The sequence below is a fragment of the Triticum aestivum genome, chromosome 7B (genome assembly GCF_018294505.1).
Source record: "Triticum aestivum cultivar Chinese Spring chromosome 7B, IWGSC CS RefSeq v2.1, whole genome shotgun sequence".
Classification (NCBI taxonomy): domain Eukaryota; kingdom Viridiplantae; phylum Streptophyta; class Magnoliopsida; order Poales; family Poaceae; genus Triticum; species Triticum aestivum.
The window spans coordinates 338,920,510-338,943,979 of record NC_057813.1 but is presented as its reverse complement, the minus strand read 5'-3'; the positions used below and the strand labels follow the sequence as shown (position 1 = coordinate 338,943,979).

The 23,470-nt window shown below is 44.5% G+C and overlaps 1 protein-coding gene across 1 annotated transcript in view; it reads right to left on the bottom strand.

The window, feature by feature from the left end:
- Window positions 1-6,039, bottom strand: part of LOC123161186 (uncharacterized) — a gene marked incomplete at both ends in the record, with an annotated part of 35,234 nt that extends 29,195 nt beyond the window's left edge. Inside the window, one exon of the mRNA XM_044579035.1 lies at window positions 5,295-6,039. Within this exon, the coding sequence (XP_044434970.1) occupies window positions 5,295-6,039 (745 nt within the window). The remainder of the gene's footprint in view (window positions 1-5,294) is intronic.
- Between the last annotated feature and the right edge of the window lie 17,431 nt (window positions 6,040-23,470).

The window sequence follows — 23,470 nt, the reverse complement described above, 5'->3', positions numbered from 1 at the left end:
TAGCAGCTGGGTTCATCGTTGAAGTCTTCCACCCTGAGTGGTTGGCTAATCCGGTGCTAGTACTTAAGAAAAATGGTACTTGGCGCATGTGTGTGTATTACACAGACCTTAACAAGGCTTGCCCAGCTGATCCCTTTGCCCTCCCCCGTATTGATCAGATCATAGATGCTATGGCGGGTTGTGAGCATTTGTGTTTCCTAGATGCTTATTCCGGATACCATCAGATCAAGATGGCAGTCAAAGACTAAGAGAAGACGGCTATCATCACGCCTTTTGGAGCTTTCTGCTATGTGTCTATGCCTTTTGGGATTAAGAGTGCCCAGACAACTTATCAACGTTGTTTGCAGAACTGTTTTCATAGTAAAATTGGGCGCAATGTTCATGCCTATGTGGATGATATTGTTGTCAAATCCAGAAAGAAGGAGACTCTGTTGGAGGATCTAAAAGAGACATTTGATAATCTCTGGGTCTACAAGATGATGCTTAACCCATCCAAGTGCGTTTTTCATGTGCCTGCAGGCAAACTTTTAGGGTTTTTGGTCTCTGAGAGAGGCATTGAAGCTAACCTAGAGAAAATCAAGGCTATTACCTCACTGGCTAAGCCGGCATGTGTCAATGATGTTCAACTCCTGGTGGGTCGTATTGCAGCTTTAAGCCGGTTTATAAGCCGCCTGGGAGAGAAGGTTATTCCTCTCTACCAGATAATGAAGAAAACATATCACTTTGTTTGGGGTGATGCTGCCAACGAGGCCTTTGAAGAACTTAAGAAGCAACTCGCCGAGCTGCCGGTTTTCACCGCTCCCATTGAGAAGGAATCTTTACTCTTATATGTGGCAGCAAATAGTAGAGCCGTCAGCGTCGCAGTTGTGGTGGAAAGGAAAGAGCCGGGTAAGGAGTATCCAGTCCAAAGGTCGGTTTATTATGTCAGTGAGGTTTTGATTGAGTCAAAGCAAAGATACCCACATTGGCCAAAACTAGTATATGGGGTGTTCATGGCCAGTCGCAAATTGAAGCAGTATTTTCTTGGTCATCCCATTACCGTGGTCAGTTCTGCTCCCTTAGGTTATATTATTCAAAACAGGGAGGCCACAGGCAGAGTGGCTAAGTGGGCCATTGAACTTGGTCCCCATGGGTTAAAATATATGTGATGACCCACAAGTATAGGGGATCTATCGTAGTCCTTTTGATAAGTAAGAGTGTTGAACCCAACGAGGAGCAGAATGAAATGACAAGCGGTTTTCAATAAGGTATTCTGTGCAAGCACTAAAATTGTAGGTAACATATAGTTTTGTGATAAGATAATTTGTAACGGGTAACAAGCAATGAAAGTAAATAAAGTGCAGCAAGGTGGCCCAATCCTTTTTGTAGCAAAGGACAAGCCTGGACAATTTCTTATAATGAGAAAAGCGCTCACAAGGACACATGGGAATTATCGTCAAGCTAGTTTTCATCACGCTCATATGATTAACATTCGGTACTTTGATAATTTGATATGTGGGTGGACCGGTGCTTGGGTGCTGCCCTTTCTTGGACAAACATCCCACTTATGATTAACCCCTATTGCAAGCATCCACAACTACAAAAGAAGTATTAAGGTAAACCTAACCATAGCATGAAACTAGTGGATCCAAATCAGCCCCTTACGAAGCAACGCATAAACTAGGGTTTAAGCTTCTATCACTATAGCAACCCATCATCTACTTATTAATTCCCAATGCCTTCCTCTAGGCCCAAATAATGGTGAAGTTTCATGTAGTCAACGTTCACATAACACCACTAGAGGAGAGACAACATACATCTCATCAAAATATTGAACGAATACCAAATTCACATGACTACTAATAGCAAGACTTCACCCATGTCCTCAGGAACAAACGTAACTACTCACAAAGCATATTCATGTTCATGATCAGAGGAGTATTAATATGCATTAAGGATCTGAACATATGATCTTCCACCAAGTAAACCAATTAGCATCAACTACAAGGAGTAATCAACACTACTAGCAACCCACATGTACCAATTTGTGGTTTTGATACAAGATTGGATACAAGAGATGAACTAGGGTTTTGAGAGGAGATGGTGCTGGTGAAGATGTTGATGGAGATTGCCCCCCTCCCGGTGAGAGGATCGTTGCTGACAATGATGGTGATGATTTCCCCCTCTTGGAGGGAAGTTTCCCCGGCAGAACAGCTCCACGGGAGCCCTAGATTGGTTCCGCCAAGGTTCCACCTCGTGGCGGCGGAGTTTTGTCCCGTAAGCTTGCTTATGATTTTTTCAGGGTAAAAGCCTTCATATAGCAGAAGATGGGCACCGGAGGGCCAACAGGGGGGCGCGCCCCCCACCCTCCTGGCCAGGGTGTGGGCCCCTCTGGTATTTTCTTCGCTCAATAATTCTTATTAATTCCAAAAATGACGTCCGTGGAGTTTCAGGATTTTTGGAGCTATGCAGAATAGGTTTCCTATATTTGATCCTTTTCCAGCCAGAATTCCAGCTGCCGGCATTCTCCCTCTTCATGATAAACCTTGCAAAATAAGAGAGAATAGACATAAGTATTGTGACATAACGTGTAATAACAGCCCATAATGCAATAAATATCGATATAAAAGCATAATGCAAAATGGACGTATCAACTCCCCCAAGCTTAAACCTCGCTTGTCCTCAAGCGGAAGCCGAAATGGAAAAATATGTCCACATGTTTAGAGATAGAGGTGTCGATAAAAATAAAATACAGACAAGGGGGCATCATGATCATTCATATAACAACAACATATATAGATTTTATCATATGATTGGTTATGCTCAAGTAACAATCTATTCACAATGTCAAGTATGATTCAGAAACTTCATTGAAAACTAGCAAACTATAATCTCAGTCATTGAAGCAATTGCAATTTATCATAACATCGGAAAGAGTCAAGAATAGAGCTTTTCAGCAAGTCGACATACTCAACTATCATATAGTCTTCTACAATTGCTAACACTCATGCAATACTTATGGTTATGAAGTTTTAATCAGACACTGAGAAAGATAGGGGCTTATAATTTCGCCTCCCAACATATTCACCTTTGGGTGATGTCAACAATAATAGTTCATGCTAACTTACATCCAATTGGATATATATATCAGGATCTTTCCAACACGAGGTGCTTGCCAAAGGATAAAATAAAAAAGGGAAAGGTGAAGATCACCTTGACTCTTGCATAAAGTAAAAGATAGGCCCTTCGCAGAGGGAAGCAGAGGTTGTCATGCTTTTAGGGTTGGATGCACAAAATCTTAATGCAAAAGAACGTCACTTTATGTTGCCACTTGTGATATGAACCTTTATTATGCAGTCTGTCGCTTTTATTACTTCCATATCACATGATCGTATAAAGCTTATTTTCTCTACACTAATAAGTCATACATATTTAGAGAGCAACTTTTATTGCTTGCAACATGACAACTTACTTGAAGGATCTTACTCAATCCATAGGTGGGTATGGTGGACTCTCATGGCAAAACTGGGTTTAAGGATATTTGGAAGCACAAGTAGTATCTCTACTTGGTGCAAGGAATTTGGCTAGCATGTGGGGGAAAGGCAAGCTCAACATGTTTGAATGACCCATGACGATATACTTTAACTGAGATGTGAGAAAACATAACCAATTGCGTTGTCTTCCTTGTCCAACATCAACTCTTTAGCATGTCATACTTGATGTGTTCTCACAATCATAAAAGATGTCCAAGATAGTATATTTATATGTGAGAACCTCTCTTTCTTTAGTACTTCCTATTAATTACAATGATGACCAAAACTATATATGTTTGTCAACTCTCAACAACTTTTATGCCTCATACTCTTTATATGTGAAGTCATTACTACCATAAGATCAATATGAACTCTTTTATTCTTTTTATTCTTTCTATTTTCTCAAGATCATAGCAAGATAGCAAAGCCCTTGACTCAACACTAATCTTTATTATAGATAGCTCACGGACTCGATTACATAGAAGGATCACCAAGCAAAACTCAAAACTAATTCATATCAAAACTTCAATCTACTAGATCTAGATATTACTAAAAGGATCGAACTAAGAAAAACGATAGAGATAGGAGTCTGATGGTGATACGATACCAGGGCACCTCCCCCAAGCTTGGCAGTTGCCGAGGGGAGTGCCCATACCCATGTGATTATGTCCTCGGAGGTGGTGAAGAAGGAGTTGTTGATGATGTAGGCTTGTCGTCCATCTTCCAAGGCATAGGCTCACCATCATAGAAGGATGATCGAGTCTTCGGGATCCTCAAATCTGCAGCCAAACTCATCCTCTTGAATCTATATTCATACTCATAGTTTTGGCTTTGCAGGTCATAAATCTGGGCCTGGAGGTGCTTGATTTTCTCATGAAGCTTGAAGATGGTATCCCCAATGTTCTTGGCATCCAGCTTGTGGTTGTTGGTGAACTCCGCGATCATCATCTGGTTGGCATTGAGTCCATGCTCCACCATCCCTTGGCACTTGAAAACTTGTTGTTCCATGGCTTCAAGCTTTGTCTCCACGCTTCCGGTATGCCTTGGTCCCTCCACGTCGCGGATGTGCAGCACCCCCTCACGCATCTCAATGGTTTGAGGGTGTTGCAGCACCTCCGCAAGATAGGGGTTGAAAACCCTCTCGAAAAACTTGTCCTTGGGAGCGCTTGGAGACGTCATGGTGCTCTAGATCTGTCAGAAAAACAACTCGAAATGAAAACGGAGGATTTTTGCGTGATACGGTGGTCAAAACCGTCGGGAGATTATATAATGAATTTTTACCGACCAAATGAAGTAACGTGCAAGAAAACGGAGTCCGAGAGGCACACGAGGTGCCCATGAGACAGGGGGGGCCCAGTAGGGGGGGCGCCCTCCACCCTCATGGAGGCCTCGTGTCCTTCCCGGATTACTTCTTGCTTTCCAAAATTCTTCAATATTCCAAAACGGAGAAAAATTGCGATTAGAACTGTTTTGGAGTCGGTTTACTTACCGTACCACATACCTGTTCCTTTTCGGAGTCTGAAACGTTCTGGAAAGTGTCCCTTATGTACTCCTCCGGGGTTACGGTTTCAATAATATTAGTTTAAACATTTCTAGGATTACCTGAGATATAATGTTTTATTCTTTGACCGTTCACCACCCTCGGACTTGTGCCTTCGAAGTTGTTGATTTTTATGGCACCGGAACGATAGACCTCCTCGATAACGTAAGGACCTTCCCATTTAGAGAGAAGTTTTCCTGCAAAAAATCTTAAACGAGAGTTGAATAGCAACACATAATCACCTACGTTAAATTCTCGCTTTTGTATTCTTTTGTCATGCCATCTTTTAACTTTTTCATTGAACAGCTTGGCATTCTCGTAGGCCTGGGTTCTCCATTCATCAAGTGAGCTAATATCAAATAACCTCTTCTCACCAGCAAGTTTGAAGTCATAGTTGAGCTCTTTAATAGCCCAATATGCTTTATCTTCAAGTTCAAGAGGTAAGTGACATGCTTTTCCGTAAACCATCTTATATGGAGACATACCCATAGGATTTTTATATGCAGTTCTATAGGCCCATAATGCATCATCAAGTTCCTTGGACCAATTCTTTTTAGATCTATTAATAGTCTTTTGCAAAATTAATTTGAGCTCTCTATTGCTCAACTCTACTTGACCACTAGACTGTGGTTGATAAGGAGATGCAATTCTATGATTAACATCATACTTAGCAAGCATTTTACTAAAAGCACCGTGAATAAAATGTGAACCACCATCAGTAATAAGATATCTAAGGACTCCAAACCGTGGGAAAATAACTTCTTTAAGCATCTTAATAGAGGTGTTATGATCAGCACTACTATTTGGAATAGCTTTTATCCACTTAGTAACGTAATCAACAGCAACTAAAATATGTGTGTATCCATTAGAGGCAGGAAAAGGTCCCATATAATCAATGCCCCAAACATCAAATGGTTCAATAACAAGAGAATAATTCATAGGCATTTCTTGACGTCTACTAATATTACCAATTCTTTGACATTCATCACAAGACAAGACAAACTTACGAGCATCTTTGAAGAGAGTAGGCCAATAAAAACTGGATTGCAATACTATAACGCCCCGAGAATCTTGCTACAGTAATCCCCTCTAATGATGCCTTGTCGTCATGCTTTCCTAAGCCAAAATGCCACTTGTCCAAAAATCAAGTCCAATTCAATTCAAATTGCAAGTCAATTATTTGCATCTTCAAATGAGCCAGAAAAATAGTTCACAATGTGGCAAATATTCCCTAAGTATTTGTCATGATGAAACCTACCTCTGTTCGATTCCAAAAATGCTCCTAGAAATTATTTGAGTGGTCCAGCAACAATTAAATTGGCCTTTTCAATTCCTAAAAGTGTGTAATCATTTCCAAATGCTCAAAACAATTTTGTGCAACTTCACAATATTGCACATTATTTATTGTGGCATGTGGCACATTTTTACAAGAGACGTTTGGTGCTCGGAATAATTGCAAAGCAGTAGCTTTTGGTTTCCAGATAAGAAAAACTAAAAGAAAAAGGCAAAGGAAAGAAGAAGGGGTGGGAGAGCCCTGGCCTCCCCTTGGGCCTCGGCCCACCTCGGCCAGCCGGACGGCCCATAGCCCCCTCCTCCTCGCTGCCCTGGGGATCTGCCCAGCAGCCCAACCCCCACCCTCGGTCGTCTTCTACTGCTCGACCGACCGCTCGGTCGCGGTCGCCACCGGACCGGCTCACCGGCGTCATCGACGAGGGGATAAGATCCCCCGACGCATCGGGCTTCCCCGTCTCCCCTCCCCACTTGCCTCCTCATCTCCCAGATCCACCTCTCCCCTCTTCCTCACTCCCGCTCTGCCGATCTGGAGAAAGGGGCCGACGCTTTCGTCGCCGTCGCCGTGCCACCATCGCGGCCACTGCCGTCCCCGGGCGCCTCCGGCGTGTCCACCTGCCTCGCCGACCTCTGCTACGCCCTCCCCGACCACGGGCTCGGGTCGGAAGCCACCAGGGAACCCACTGCCTCCCCGTCTTCAACCTCCGTCCACCACGGTCGCCGCCATCTTCCTCCTCTCCGGCGACCCCCCTGCTGCTACTAAGCCTATCACCGGCCTCCTTGTGCCGCTCAGTGAGCCCTTCATCCTTCTCCCTCTCTGTTCCCTCTCGCGCGCCCTCTAGCCTCGTCTCCAACCGCGGCCGAACGCCAGCGTCCGCCCCGCCACTCGCCGTCGTCGTTCCAGCCCGTTACGGGCCGCCCCACCACCGTAGATGGATGCGGCGTCGAAGGTCCATTCGAGCGCGACCAGCCACGACCGATTTGGCGCCCCGTAGGCTTTTCCCGACACGCTCCCAAACGCCGTTGCCGCCTCTGCTCGCCGCCGGCGATGCTCCGGCCGTCCCCGGCGTCGGTCGTCGTCACCATTGTGTGCGTGGCGCCGGGCCGTGCCCTTAGGTCCAAGCCGCAGGTCCTGAGGCCCCCTGTAGTGCGGCCTCAGCCAACTCCGGCGAGGCGCCGCCATTGCTTTGGTCGCCGGAGCTAGCTCCGGCACCACTGCTGACCTGGCCGGCTGGGGCCACCCGCTGGGTCGCTGACCCGTGGGCCTGGCTGACCTGTTGACTTCGGTCAACTGCTGACTGGGCACTCTGGCCCACTAACATGCGGGCCCCGCCGCATATTCAATTTAACTAAACCAGTTTTATATTTAAAAGTAATTAGTTTAGCTAATTAGTCTTTTACATGTGGGGCCCAACTGCTAATTAACCCCCCTGTTCTTTTAAAATAACCCACTGTTAGCCCTCGGTCTATGACATGTGGGTCCCGCTGGTCAGTTTGACCTGGTCAGCGAGTCTGTTGACTACCAACGTCATCAGCACGTCATGATGACGTCATATTCCTTTTCTGTTTTTTTAAATAATTCCAGAATATTGTTTAAACTTTAAAAATTCATAGAAAATAAACCGTAACTCGGATGAAAATGTTTTCTATATGAAAGTTGCTCAGAAAAATTCAACGAATCCGAATACGCGGTCCGTTCATCTGTCACATGCCTCTAACTATCTGAACATGGAACTTTTCCCCTCCGGTCATCTGTCTGACACAGGTCCGGAACCGGGAAAACATTCCCGGTTGAATTCCCCCTTCACCTATATCGTGTAGCCATACGTTGGGTCACTCCCGGCACGACATATTGCCACGTTATGCTTTGTGATGCTATGTTTGCTTTATATTTACTGTTTCTTCCCCCTCTTCTCTCCGGTAGACCCCGAGACCGATGCTGCCCCTGTGATCGACTACGTCGACGACGAGCCCTCCTTGCGAGAGCAACCAGGCAAGCCCCCCCTTTGATCATCCCGATATCGCCCATTCCTTTCTCTCATGCTTGCATTAGATTTTGCTACTATTATTGTATGCTCCTATTCTGATGCATAGCCTGCTTTTGTATCTGTTATTGTACCTTACCTGCTTATCCTAAATTGCTTAGTATAGGTTGGTTAGTGATCCATCAGTGACCCCCACCTTGTCCTTGTTGCCCCTGCTTCATCATTGAAGACCCGATCAACGGGATTGAAGACCAGGCCCTGGCACCGCACATCACTTTCCCCTTAGTTGCTCGACACTGCTGGGTTACTATCGAGTGCCGAGGGTGAGACCTCTACAGCACTTCTGATGTTAACCCTGTAGTGTAGCTATTCGGTCGTGGTCATCGAGGGTGATTCCACCTTAACCACTTCCGATATGACTCTGTCGTGCAACCACTCAAGTGTGAACCTCGGGGGTGATTCCTCTTACGTTCACCTTGGTGATTACATTGAGTGGAATTCACCGGGGGTGATTCCTCGGGTTTTCCCCTTGATGTTTAAACACACAGTTACTATGGTTACTATGACTTTACACTGAGCCATGTTACTAAAGACGGGTCGACCCTGAGGGGTGCCCGCGCGAGCATAATTGCGAGTGATGTGGAGTCGGGTTGACCTGGAAGGTGCCCGAGAGATAATTACGAGGCGTGGCCGGGCATTCTTAGCCCTTGCCGCAAGTCCTCGAGACGGGGCAATAGGGTCACATCTTTCGTGAGTCTCTGCTTGTTACCGCGCGTTCCTAATCCACTAAGATTTGGATATTTGATCCGAGGGGCCTCTAGCCTGATAGCACTAACCATCACGTGGGCATAGTATGGGCGTTCTGCGTCGTGTACATTAGCCGAAGCTTAATAGACGTCAGCGACGGAGCGGCGCGCGCCGGGTTGGACTGGTAAGCTCCTGCCTTTTTAGGGAGGTAGCTAGGTCTGCTCACCGGCCGCCCACGCAACGTGCAGGAGTTCCTGGGGCGATGGCCCATGACCCCTGGGGGCATAGGTTTAGTCCAGCCTCTATTAAGCCTAGGTCGGGTTGCAGCGTATTGTTTGGCCGAGGCCGGGCATGACCCAGGAAAGTGTGTCCGGCCGGAGTCAATCGAGCGTGGTGGGTAAGTTGGTGCACCCCTGCAGGGAAGAAAACATCTATCGATAGCCTGTCCTACGGTAACGGACACTTGGAGTTGTATCCCGACCGATACAACTAGAACTGGATACTTGTGATGAAAACTGGATGGTGATGAGGATTTGATTGTGATGATAACTGGATAGTATGGCTCTGGGATTGCTTTCTCGCAGGGAGTCGAGAAAGGATCTCTGGCCGAGGTTGATAACACTACTACCACTTTACTTTATGCTACTCTACTCCCTCTTGTTTGCTGCAAGATGGTGGTTTCCAGAAGATGCTAGTCTTTGATAGGACTAGGCCTTCTCTCTATTCTGGCATTTCTGCAGCCCAGTCCACATATACAGCCTTCCTTTGATAATGTTGCATATGTAGTGTAGGTCCTTGCTTGCGAGTACTTTGGATGACTACTCACGGTTGCTTTGCTTTCCCTTTTCCTCCTTTCTTCTTCTTTCCGGTTGACGCAACCAGATGTCAGAGCCCAGGATCCAGACGCCACCTTTGATGATGATTGCTACTACCCTGAGGGCGCCTACTACTACGTGAAGACTGTCGACAACCAGGAGTAGTTAGGAGGCTCCCAGGCAGGAGGCCTTGCCTTTTCGATCGATGTTACTTTTGTGCTAGCCTTCTTAAGGCAAACTTGTTTAACTCATGTCTGTACTCAGATGTTGTTGTTTCCACTGACTCTTGTGTATTCGAGCTTATGTATTCGAGCCCTCGAGGCCCCTGGCTTGTAATATAAAGCTTGTATTATTTTAATTTGTGTCTAGAGTTGTGTTGTGATATCTTCCCGTGAGTCCTTGATCTTGATCGTACACATTTGCGTGTATGATTAATGTACGATTGAATCGAGGGAGTTACAAATACCTTATGTGCAGTTCTATCTCCAGCGTGGTGTCCTCCATATGGTTCGGAGTGACACTTGCTTAGGACATGTTCATGTTCATGCTCAGGTACACAACGATAACACCATCTACTCCTTTATAAAGGTGTGGGTCATCCCAGAAGTAATGTCTTAAATCATAAAAGAACTTTTTCTTTTATTGGTATGTGAAACTAGGTGGTATAAATTTAGCAACAATGTAATTAGCATAATCAGCATACCATGGAGCAGTACGAGAAGCATTAATGACCGCTAATTGTTCATCAGGAAAGCTATCATCAATAGGTAGTGGGTCATCAAGAACATTCTCTAACCTAGACAAGTTGTCTGCAACGGGGTTCTCAGCTCCCTTTCTATCAATAATATGCAAATCAAATTCTTGGAGCAAGAGAACCCATCTAACAAGTCTAGGCTTAGCATCTTTCTTTTCCATAAGATATTTAATAGCAGCATGATTAGTGTGAATAGTAACTTTAGAATCAACAATATAAGGTCTGAACTTATCACATGCAAATATAACTGCTAAGAATTCTTTTTCAGTGGTAGCACAATTTCTCTGGGCAGTATCAAGAGTTTTACTAGCATACTGGATAAAATTTAATTTCTTATCAACTCTTTGCCCAAGAACAGCACCTACAGCATAATCACTAGCATCACACATAATCTCAAAGGGTAAATTCCAATCAAGTAGCTGAACAATAGGTGAAGTGATCAAAGCTTTCTTAAGTACTTCAAATGCTTCTACACAGTCATCATCAAAGACAAAAGAAATATCTTTTTGCAATAAACTAGTCAGGCGCCTAGAGATTTTAGAGAAGTCCTTAATGAACCTCCTATAAAAACCGGCATGACCAAGGAAACTTCTTATACCTTTAATGTCCTTGGGACATGGCATCTTTTCAATAGCATCAACTTTAGCTTTATCAACTTCAATACCTCTTTCAGAAATTTTATGCCCCAAGACAATGCCTTCATTAACCATAAAGTGGCACTTTTCCCAATTCAAGAGGAGACTAGTGTCTTCACATCTCTGCAAAACTCGATTAAGGTTGCTCAAGCAATCATCAAAAGAGGATCCATAAATGGAGAAATCATCCATGAATACCTCACAAATCTTTTCACAAAAGTCAGAGAATATAGCCATCATGCATCTTTGAAAGGTAGCAGGTGCATTACATAAACCAAAAGGCATACGTCTATAAGCAAAAGTACCAAAAGGGCAAGTAAAAGTAGTTTTTGATTGATCCTCCGCTGACACAAGTATTTGAGAGAAACCAGAATAACCATCTAGAAAGCAGAAATGCGTGTGTTTGGGTAGTCTTTCTAGCATTTGATCAATAAAAGGTAAAGGGTAATGATCTTTCTTAGTAGCTTTATTTAATTTACGAAAATCAGTTACCATCCTATAACCTGTAATAATTCTTCACGGGATCAATTCATCTTTATCATTAGGAACAACAGTAATACCTCCCTTCTTAGGGACGCAATGGACATGACTTACCCAATCACTATCAGCAACAGGATAAATTATACCTGCCTCAAGGAGCTTTAGTATCTCCTTTCTTACCACTTCTTTCATCTTAGGATTTAACCGTTGTTGAGGATCTCTAACTGGTTTGGCATCTTTTTCCAATTTTATTTTGTGTTGGCATAGAGTGGGACTAATGCCCATAAGATCATCCAGAGTATATCCAATAGCAGCACGGTGCTTCTTCAGAGTTTTTAATAACCTTTCCTCTTCTTGCACTGAAAGGTTAGCACTAATAATAATAGGATATATCTTCTTTTCATCAAGATAAGCATATTTAAGATTATCAGGTAAAGGTTTAAGCTCAAACACGGGATCACCCTTAGGTGGAGGGGGGTCCCCTAGGATTTCAACAGGCGAGTTGTGTTTTAGAATAGGACCCTGTTGAAGGAATACTTCATCTATTTCCCTTCTTTCATTCATAAACATATCATTTTCATGGTCTAGCAAATATTGTTCTAACAGATCAGTAGGAGGTACGGCAATAGAAGCAAGACCAATAATTTCATCCTTACTAGGCAATTCTTTATCATGGGATTGTCTAAAGAATTTAGCAAAATTAAACTCATGTTTCATATCCCCCAAGCCAATTGTAACAACATCCTTTTCACAAACAATCTTAGCATTAACAGTATTCAAGAAGGGTCTACCAAATATAATGGGACAAAAGCTATCTTGTGGGGAACCTAGAACAAGGAAATCAGTAGGATATTTAACTTTCCCACACAAGACTTCGACATCTCTAACAATCCCAAATGGCTTAATAGTATCTCTATTGGCAAGCTTAATTGTAACATCAATACCTTCTAACTCAGCAGGTGCACTATCATGCATAATTTCATTATACAAGGAAATAGGTATTGCACTAGCACTGGCACCCATATCAAATAAGCCATGATAAAAATGATCTCCTATTTTAACAGAAATAAAAAGCATGCCTACAACAGGTCTATGTATCTTAGCATCTGGTTTAGCAATATTAGCAGTTTCACCACAGAAGTAAATAACATGCCCATCTATATAATCATCCAAGAGATCTTTAACCATAGCAATACTAGGTTCAACTTTCATTTTCTCACGAGGTGTAAATGTTCTAGTATTACTCTTATGAACCACAGTTGAAGCTTTAGCATGATCCCTTATTCTAACAGGAAAAGGTGGTTTCTCAATATAAGTAGTAGGAACAATAGGATCAGTATAAGCGATAGTCTTTTCTTCAACTGTAGCAGGTGCAACTACTTTTACTTCAATGGGAGGATTATATTTAAACCACATCTCCTTAGGGAGATCAACGTGAGTAGCAAAAGATTCACAGAAAGAAGCTACTATCTCAGAGTCAAGTCCATATTTAGCGCTAAATCCACGAAAAGCATCGGTATCCATAAAAGATTTAACACAATCAAACTTAGGTGTCATACCTGACTCCTTACCATCATCGGAACCCCAATCTTCAGAGTTACGTTTAATTCTTTCCAATAAATCCCACTTGAATTCAGTAGTCTTCAGCATATAAGAACCAGCACAAGAAGTATCAAGCATGGTGCGATCATTGAGAGAAAGCCGAGCATAAAATTTTGAATAATCATTTCTCTTGAGAGCTCATGATTGGGGCATGAGTATAACAGTGAATTAAGCCTTCCCCAAGCTTGAGCGATGCTTTCTCCTTCGCAAGGCCAGAAATTATATATGTAATTACGATCATGATGAACGAGATGCGTAGGATAGAACTTCTGGTGAAATTCCAACTTCAATCGTTTATAGTTCCAAGATCCCGTATCATCACAAAGCCTATACCATGTCAATGCATCTACCTTCAAAGATAAAGGGAAGATGTTCCTCTTAACAACACAAATAATCCACAAACTTCATCCACAAAGATAAGGTGTAAATCGGGATGCAATGTTCCATCTCCTGCAAAGGGATTAGCTAGCGGTTTCTCTATCATACCCGAAGGAATCTCAAAGTAAAAAAAATCCAGTAGGTTCAGTAGGTTGAGGAGCAACTCCTTGCTCTACTGGTCGGGGCAAAGATACCCCGAACAAGCCCCTCAAAGGATTAGTTTCCATAGTAACAAGTGACAGAAATTTCAGTACACTATATAAATGATTCCTTACCAAGTTCCACTTACCAAAGGCGCTTCACTCCCCGGCAACGGCGCCAGAAAAGAGTCTTGATGACCCACAAGTATAAGGGATCTATCGTAGTCCTTTATATAAGTAAGAGTGTCAAACCCAACGAGGAGAAGAAGGAAATGACAAGCGGTTTTCAATAAGGTATTCTCTGCAAGCACTGAAATTGTAGGTAACAGATAGTTTTGTGATAAGATAGTTTGTAACGGGTAACAAGTAATGAAAGTAAATAAAGTGCAGCAAGGTGGCCCACTCCTTTTTGTAGCAAAGGACAAGCCTGGACAATTTCTTATAATGAGAAAAGCACTCCCGAAGACACATGGGAATTATCGTCAAGCTAGTTTTCATCACGCTCATATGATTCGCATTCAGTACTTTGATAATTTGATATGTGGGTGGACCGGTGCTTGGGTACTGCCCTTTCTTGGACAAACATCCCACTTATGATTAACCCCTATTATAAGCATCCGCAACTACAAAAGAAGTATTTAGGTAAACCTAACCATAGCATGAAACTAGTGGATCCAAATCAGCCCCTCACTAAGCAACGCATAAACTAGGGTTTAAGCTTCTGTCACTCTAGCAACCCATCATCTACTTATTACTTCCCAATGCCTTCCTTTAGGCCCAAATAATGGTGAAGTGTCATGTAGCCGATATTCACATAACACCACTAGAGGACACACAACTTACACCTCATCAAAATATCGAACGAATACCAAATTCACATGACTACAAATAGCAAGACTTCACCCATGTCCTCAGGAACAAACGTAACTACTCACAAATCATATTCATGTTCGTGATCAGAGGAGTATTAATATGCATTAAGGATGTGAACATATGATCTTCCACCAAGTAAACCAATTAGCATCAACTACAAGGAGTAATCAACACTACTAGCAACCCACAAGTACCAATTTGTGGTTTTGATACAAGATTGGATACAAGAGATGAACTAGGGCTTTGAGAGGAGATGGTGCTGGTGAAGATGTTGATGGAGATTGACCCCCTCCCGATGAGAGGATCGTTGGTGATGACGATGGTGATGATTTCCCCCTCCCGGAGGGAAGTTTCCCCGGCAGAACAGCTCCGCCGGAGTCCTAGATTGGTTCCGCCAAGGTTCCTCCTCGTGGCGGCGGAGTTTCGTCCCGTAAGCTTGCTTATGATTTTTTTCAGGGTAAAAGCCTTCATATAGCAGAAGATGGGCACCGAAGGGCCAATAGGGGGCCCAGGAGACAGGGGGCGCGCCCAGTAGGGGGGCGCCCCCCACCCTCCTGGCTAGGATGTGGGCCCCCTCTGGTATTTTCTTCACTCAATAATTCTTATTAATTCCAAAAATGACTTCCGTGGAGTTTCAGGATTTTTGGAGCTGTGCAGAATAGGTTTCCAATATTTGCTCCTTTTCCAGCCAGAATTCCAGCTGCCGGCATTCTCCCTCTTCATGATAAACCTTGCAAAATAAGAGAGAATAGCCATAACTTTGTGACATAACGTGTAATAACAACCCATAATGCAATAAATATCAATATAAAAGCATGATGCAAAATGGACGTATCAATATGCCAAGGACAACTATCAAGTCACAGGCTCTTGTGGATTTCATCAATGACTGGACAGAGTTGCAGATGCATGAGGATAAGCCAGACAACACTTATTGGACAATCCACTTTGATGGGTCTCGACAGCTTGAGGGCTTGGGGGCTAGAGTTATCTTGACTTCCCCATGAGGTGATAAGTTTTGTTATGTGCTAAGACTAATGTTCCCTTGCACTAATAATGCAGCTGAGTATGAGGCCTTGCTTCATGGCCTACGAGCGGCCAAGGAAATGAATTTAAGTCGGGTCAGGTACTTTGGAGACTCAGGTTTGGTGGCTCAGCAAGTTTCAGGTACTTGGGATTCTATAGACCCGCTCATGGCGGCTTATCGCCTGGCGATTGATGCCATCGCTGGTCACTTCAAGGGTTATCAGGTGGAGCACATTGATCACAAAAGAACGAGGCAGCCGATGCTTTAAGCCGGCTAGGATCTCAGCGTAAGTCGGTGCCCCCCAATATTTTCCTTTACATCTTACATAACCCTTCAGTTAAGCTACCATGAGAAGAGGATCTTGCAATTCCTGACCCGGAGGCACAATTAGTGGCGGCTCTTCACGCCACCCCTGATTTTACAGTTCCTTATTTGGTTTATATGACCCGGGGAGAGTTGCTTGAGGATGAAGCTCTGGCCAGGCAAATAACTCGGTGTTCTAAGTCCATGACTATTATCAATGGCGAGTTACACTGATGCAGTGTCACAGGCTGTTCCAATGTTGTGTTTCTCCTGAAGAGGGTCGTGAAATTCTAAGGGAGATCCATGAAGGATACCGTGGCCATCATGCCGACTCTAAATCCCTTGTGACCAAAGCTTTTTGTCATGGGTTTTATTGGTTAATGACTCATGCTGATGCAGAGGATCTGGTCAGCAAATGTGATGGTTATCAGAAGTTTTCTCGATGGACTCATGTGTCGGCTCAAGAATTAAGGATGATTCCAATTACTTGTCCGTTTGCGCTCTGGGGCTTGACATGGTCGGAACTTCCAAAAGGTCTAAGGATAAGAAGACCCGCCTCTTAGTGGCAGTTGATAAGTTCACTAAGTGGGTTGAAGCAGAACCAGTCAACAAGTGTGATGCAGCCACAATAGTTCAATTCATGAAAAAAGTAATTTTCTGTTTTGGTTATCCTCACAGCATCATAACTGATAATGGCACTAATTTGTCCAAAGGTGCTATGAAAGAGTTCTGTCAACAAGAGCATATTCGTCTTGATGTCTCATCTATAGCTCATCCTCAGTCCAATGGTCAAGTAGAATGAGCCAATCAAGAAATCTTAAGAGGGATCAAACCCCGGCTTATGGTCCCTTTGCAGAGGACGCCGGGTTGTTGGGTTGAGGAGTTACCCTATGTGTTGTGGAGTATAAACACCACCCCCAACAGATCGACGGGTTACACACCTTTCTTCATAGTTTACGGGGCTGAGGCGGTTCTGCCAAGTGATATCCGTCATGACTCACCCCGCGTGGCGGCTCATGTTGAAGCTAATAATGAAAGAGCATGATAGGATGCTCTTAACTTGTTGATGAGGAGCGTGACCTGGTGGCGGCTCATTCGGCAATATACCAGCAAGATCCGCGCCGTTATCATAGCCACCTGGTTAAATCTCGAACTTTAAAGAAGGCGACTTGGTGCTCCGGCTCATCCAAGATCAAACAAATATGCACAAATTATCCCCGCCTTGGGAAGGGCCTTTTGTGGTCAGCAAGGATCTAAACAATGGGTCATACTACGTCATTGATATTCGAGAAAACAAGGACTCACACACATCGGAGGAGGAGACCCACCGGCCATGGAACATTGCTCATATGCGACCATATTACACTTGAGCCACCAGCTCTTGTGCTCTACATACCTTCATCAATGTATATATTTTGATCAGTATAATAAATCCGGCATCCCTAAAAGTTCGGGGTCTTTGTCGTTTCATTTCAAAATATGAGTCTTTATTGCCTATTCAGAAAGGTCATTTGGGGGCATCCTGTTCAATGAACATAGCTCGCTCACCCATCTTGATCCGGCCTACCCGCCGCCTTATTGGACATTTGGGGGCTTCTTGTTTAATGAACATAGCTTGCTCACCCATCTTGATCCGTCCTACCCGCCATCTCATTGGTCTCATGGGGGCGTCCTGCTCACCGAGTATAGTTGTTCACACCCATGAGATCCGATTTCCAAGCCGACTTTGAGTTAAACCTGCCTGTTCACAAGATGCTACTCCGCTAGGTGACCCGCCAAACTCTTGATAGTTACTCTTTTCAATAAGACCCTGAACTTGTCAGGGTTAAAATGGCGGCCTTTGTCACGTGAGAGCCGGGTTACAGAGAGCTAGGACAAACTCGTCTGTTGTCGCAGCCTCTCTAATATGTGGCACATTTGTACTCTTACCAGTTAATCTTTTCAATAAGACCCTGAACTTGTTATGGTTAAAACAACGGATTTATGTCACGTGAGAGCCGGCTTGGGGGAAAAACTGATTTTTTTTCAAAAAACAGAATCGAGCTACTCTTATGGACCTGTCAAGCTTCCGGCTTACAGATCTATTTATTCACAGCATCATTATGCTCTTGGTCTACAGGTATGACTTCATATTTGAATAAGTATTTGGGTTTTTCAACCCGACCTGGTTATGGACTTTAAGTCGCCAGAATATATTATGTTGGACATTATGACCCGCCCGGCCATAAGCCGCCAGGGTATCTGTTGTTCACTATGTATGCAGGAAGCTTGCAAAACATATGATATTCCTTGCATGATCATCAAAAGCACATGGAAAAATCATCAGCAGTTTCAAAAGCTAAAACATGCATGATGACATGACAAATCATTGTTTTCACTAGCCTATTACAAGGCTCTCTAGGCCCAAATGATTAAGTGTTTTTAAGAAGAGGCGCCGCGATACAATCTGAGAGCCGCCCTACGGATCAGTTATCTTGGCCTTGGCGACTTGAAGCTTCCGGGTCATCCTGCGCCGGCTCTTCCTCTTCTTCTTCCGTCGTCTGGAAATTCAGTGATGCCCAGTTGAGGCCAGTCATGGCTTGGAATTCAGCTTCGTCATCAATAAGTTCAAACGGATCAATTTCGGGAGCAAACATATGCTTACGTGTTGGAGGGATGAGATCCACAACATCGTAGGCCGGCACCCTCACTTTTGAATTCTCTGCCATATAAGCCACTTGATATCTGGACAGGTCAATTTCTTCGGTGAGTTGGCTTGCTAGTGGGTGCATCTCCTTCATGCAAGCAGCAAAATCATCCTGATAAAAGGGAGACCCATCCTCTTTGAAACTTGGGTAGCCAATGGCCAGCTCAGCCGGGTCTAATTCTGCCTGCCACGCCTTTGCCCAACTCAAAGCAGTAATAGTGTCGGCTCTTGCAGATGACCGCTTTATTTCTTCGTTTCTTGCAGGCAGAACAGAGAGCTTGTTCAAAACATCCCTGAGAAGAGTAGGTGCTTGCTTGGTGTGCGAGATGGTGACTACTATTTGTTGAGCGCCTGTATATAGTTGCTCCACCAGCGTATAAACCGCCTTCAGCTTTACTAGCATATCTTCGCCAAGGTTAGTACTACTGGGGCTTGTTAAACAAACATGCAGTTAAGTCGCCAAGCGGGTTAAGAAGTTGAGCAATGGAAATGATCAAAATACTCAGTATTACTTACCAAAGATAGCGACAGTCATCTGCGTAATGTGGCGTTTTAAGCCGGTGAGCTCTGCGGTGACGTCTTGCAAAGAAGCTTCAGCGTTTTTGGCTCTCTCCACTAAGGTAGTCTTTTCTTCAGCCTAGGCGATTCTCTCTGGAGAAAACCTGGTTTTCAGTTTTTCCATTTCATCCATGCTGAATTTGAACTTGGAGCCACCTTTCTGGGTCTCAAACCCTTAAAGCTTGAGTCTGGTTTTCATATCAGCCAAGTGAGATGAGGCCTCCTGTAAAACAAGAGGTTAAACAATTATAAGCAGCTATGTTAAGATGTCATATAGACAAAGTCCCAAGCCCTTTGCAAGCAACAACACTTGGCCTTGGGGGCTAATGGGTGCATAAGTTCTTTCAAAAAGTGGCAGCTACATCCGGTTCATCTTTTTCAAAGGTAACCCGGCCTGTGAGGGCTATGAGGTGAAGTTTTATTCAGAAGCTAAATGATCCAGCTCATCTTTTCCAAAGCAAGCCAGTTCATGGTGGCTCTGGCTCAAAGTTTTTACTATGGTATACGAATTAAAGTCTTTGCCATACTCACTAAATTCTTTCCTATGACTAAGACTTGGGGGCTGAATGAATATATTAACAAAGGAAGCAGAAGTTTGCACCTCATATTTTTGGTGCATCTGCTTGACAAAGGAAGCAGAAGTCAAAAGTCATTACCCAGGGGCAATTTTGAAAGTCGGTAGTTGGTTTGAGAAGAGTCACCAGAAGAGGAATGAGAAGTTCCCTGATAATTTGAGTCGGAAGGAGTAAGTGGTGGGCGAACAAGACCCACCTTTGAATAAAAAGATTTTGAATTCTGAGGCACCTCTTTCTGATGCTTGCGAGGGGTCGGTGTGTTGGGTAACCCTGAGGATAGCTCTCCGCCTCCACTATTCCGAGTTCAGCGCCGGTTCTCATGCCATTGTTTCTTCAAACTAAAGTTTGGATCCATGTAAGCTAAAGGGTGAGAAAACCTTACTTTTTGGGTCACCTGTCGAATTTTCTGTCTTGGCAAAATCTCTGAGTCAGAGGAAATAGTAGTTACCTCTTCATCACATGCCTGGCTGGCTTTCGCGTCGTCCTGAGAGTAGTCAACATTAATAAGATGTATAAAAAGGGAACCAAGAGAGTAAATCTCTACCTCCGACTCAACATCAAAAGTGAATAGCTCTGAGGCGGTTGATTTCTTCTTATTTTTCTTAGGGGCCTTGGTCTTACCCCTGGGTTTCTTGGGTGCCTTCTCCTTCTCTTCATACTTCTTATCCCAAAAAGCTAATTCAGCCTGCATAAGTTACAAGTAGATAAGGGATATGCAGATTATATAAATAGTGAGTGGGGTAAATGAGTTGGAGAGCTTACATCTGGTGGCGGGTTAAGTTTGCAGAAGGGATTCAACCCCACTTTGTTGTAGTTCTCCAAGCTCTCCCCAAGAAGGGTCTTGGTCATGTCATGGATCGCTTTATTAGTCAGACAAATTTGACAGTGCCGTTGCGGATCTTTTACATCACCAGTATATGTGCACATTAAGTTGGGCCGGCGTCTCAAAGGCATAACCCTCCAAGAAACCCAGCAACGTACCAAGTCGACGCCAGTCAAACCGTTGGCCAGCAAAGCTCTAACCTTTGAAAAGGTAGGCATATATTTGGCTCATTCAGCACTGGTGAGCCGCTCTAGAAGAGGGTGCTTTGGGTTGAGCCGGTGGTCACGATAGCCCGACAGAGGATTCTCTTCAGTCGGAGATGTGTCTTGGCAGTAGAACCAAGTTTGATTCTAATCCTTAGGATGACTTGGAAGTGCAACAGATGGAAAAATAGCTTCTCTTCACCGTTGAATTGAGACTCCACCAAGCTCTAAGCTGGGCCCGTCTGTGAATTCAGTCTGGCGGTTCAAATAATAATACTCTCTTAAGAGTTCAATGTTGGGATCTTCTTGAAGGTACACTTCGTAGAAGACTTGGAAATTGCTGATATTTGATACGGAATTGGGTCCGATATCTTGGGGATGGATTTGAAAAAAGTGCAGAACATCACAGAAGAATTTTGACCTGGGTGGTGAGAAGCCCCGGGTTATGTGATCAGCAAAAACAATAACCTCATTCTCCTTTGGCTGAGGTCTAGCTTCATATGGGTTTGGAACATGCCAGTGAATGATATTCTTTGTTGATAAGATGACCGTTTTAACATAATCATCAAGCATTTCTTCTGTGACGATGGAAGGTTCCCAGTCACATTAAGTGGCGGTCTTAGTCATGTTTGATGTGCAAGGCCTAAAAAGAAGATTAAAAGCATGGTTAAGCCGACAAGGTGTAGCCGGGTTATGACAATGTTAAATTGGCAGTTCAAAAAGGGATTCAGAGTTAAGCCGGAAGGCACTTGGTGGGTTACATGTTATCATTTAAATCGCCATGGAGGGCTAATGTCTACAGATCTAGAGTGGAGTAATTTTTTTACGAAGTGCTGAAAAAACAGGTTCTGCAAAGTCTCGCTTATGATTTTGGATCTACAACGGTCCTAAAAATAAAAGTAATTCCTAAACCTAAGGCTACGATAGTGGAAGAATGTGTGAAGCCATATTGATTCTTGGGCAGAGATGAGTAGCTGCGGTTGAAAAACAATGCTAGACTAGTACCGCACAATCTTTATGTCGTTTCTAGATCAAGACTACTCATTCTAGAGGATGAACATGAAGGACGACGAAGAACACCGACGAACTAGTGAGAACCCTAATGCAGATCTAGTATGGAGTGAAGTTGGAACTTACTGATGCTGATGAACAGTAAAAGGGCGCCACATTTCTCTGGTCCGATCAGGTTGATGCAGCGGCCGACGTGGTTGTCGCTAAAGGAGGACGGCAGCGGCGGAGCTCGGTTGCAGCGAGGTCGCGAGGAAGAAGACGCATAGGCAGGGGTTAAAAGTGAAAACAAGGGCCCATGTCCCTATTTATAAGGAAAAAATGGGATGGTTGGCACGAAAATCAGGGAGACGAGATGATTAGGTTAACAAGGAGGGCGCCTCGATTCTTGGGAAGGCTATTAATGATAAGGATCCGTTAAACATATACTCGTTTTTGTGCGAAATAAATATGCATGACGTCATGGCGGGTTACCAAGGTTTGCTCGTATTACGTCATGGCGGGTCATAGAAGTGCGAATGGAGTTTTCACGCTGGAGTGCAATTCTGTTCAGATTAAGATGATGAAGATTGACTTGAACAAGTTCAACTCAACCTGGGGCCTAATATTGGGGATATAACTCCTAGGTGTGACCCGCCCAGGAGGGGCCGGGTCATGACTTTGATGGTTCATTATGAAGAGGTCCAGGGAAGCCCAAGGCGTGAAGATGGCGACTCACAGAGGCAGGCCTGGCTAAGGCCCAGAACCGGGGCCCATGAGCCGCCATGTGATGACTTGTATTGTAAGGCAAGAATTAGTTATAAACCGAGCCGGTCACGATGTGTGAGCCGGTCGGGACTCTGTAAGCCGCCTGGCCTCAACCTGTGTATATATAGGTGAGACCCAGTGGCGGGTTAACAAAAGAAACAAGCAGTCGAAAGCTAGGCCAAGCGTATTTGCTCCCTGGTAATCGAAACCCAAGCAATACAACCTAAAGCAGGAGTAGGCTTTTACCTCCACCGTGAGGGGCTGAACCTGGGTAACTCTTGTGTCCTTTGTCCCATTCAACCCCTTCAAGCTAACCTAGGTGCGATGGCTCCACACCTAAGTTCTTTCACTAGGACATCTGCCGTGACAAAACCACGGCAGCGCCCGACCTCTTCTTCCTCGACGCCATCCGCCTGTGTCGTCTTTGATTCGCCACCCTGAGCCTCCCTCGAGCCTGCTCCCACCCCCCTACGGCTCGTCGATCAGCTCTCATTGATCCTCCCCCCTCTTTAGTAGCTCGCCACACCCCTAGCTAACCTCCCCGAAACGCCGTGCTTGCGCCGCTGCCGTGGAGCTCACAATCGTGGCTACCGTTGTTGCCACGCCTGTCCGTGGCCACCGTCGTGCTCCTGGGGCTCCCAGGAGCCAACACACGTGCCCTCTCCCTCCCTCCCTCCCTCCTCTCTCTCTCTCTCTCCCATGCGCTACGTAGGCCGTCCCCACCGAGCTCCACCTCATCACCGGTGCCTACTCGGGCACCCCTGACTCCATCGAGCGCCCCCAAATGAC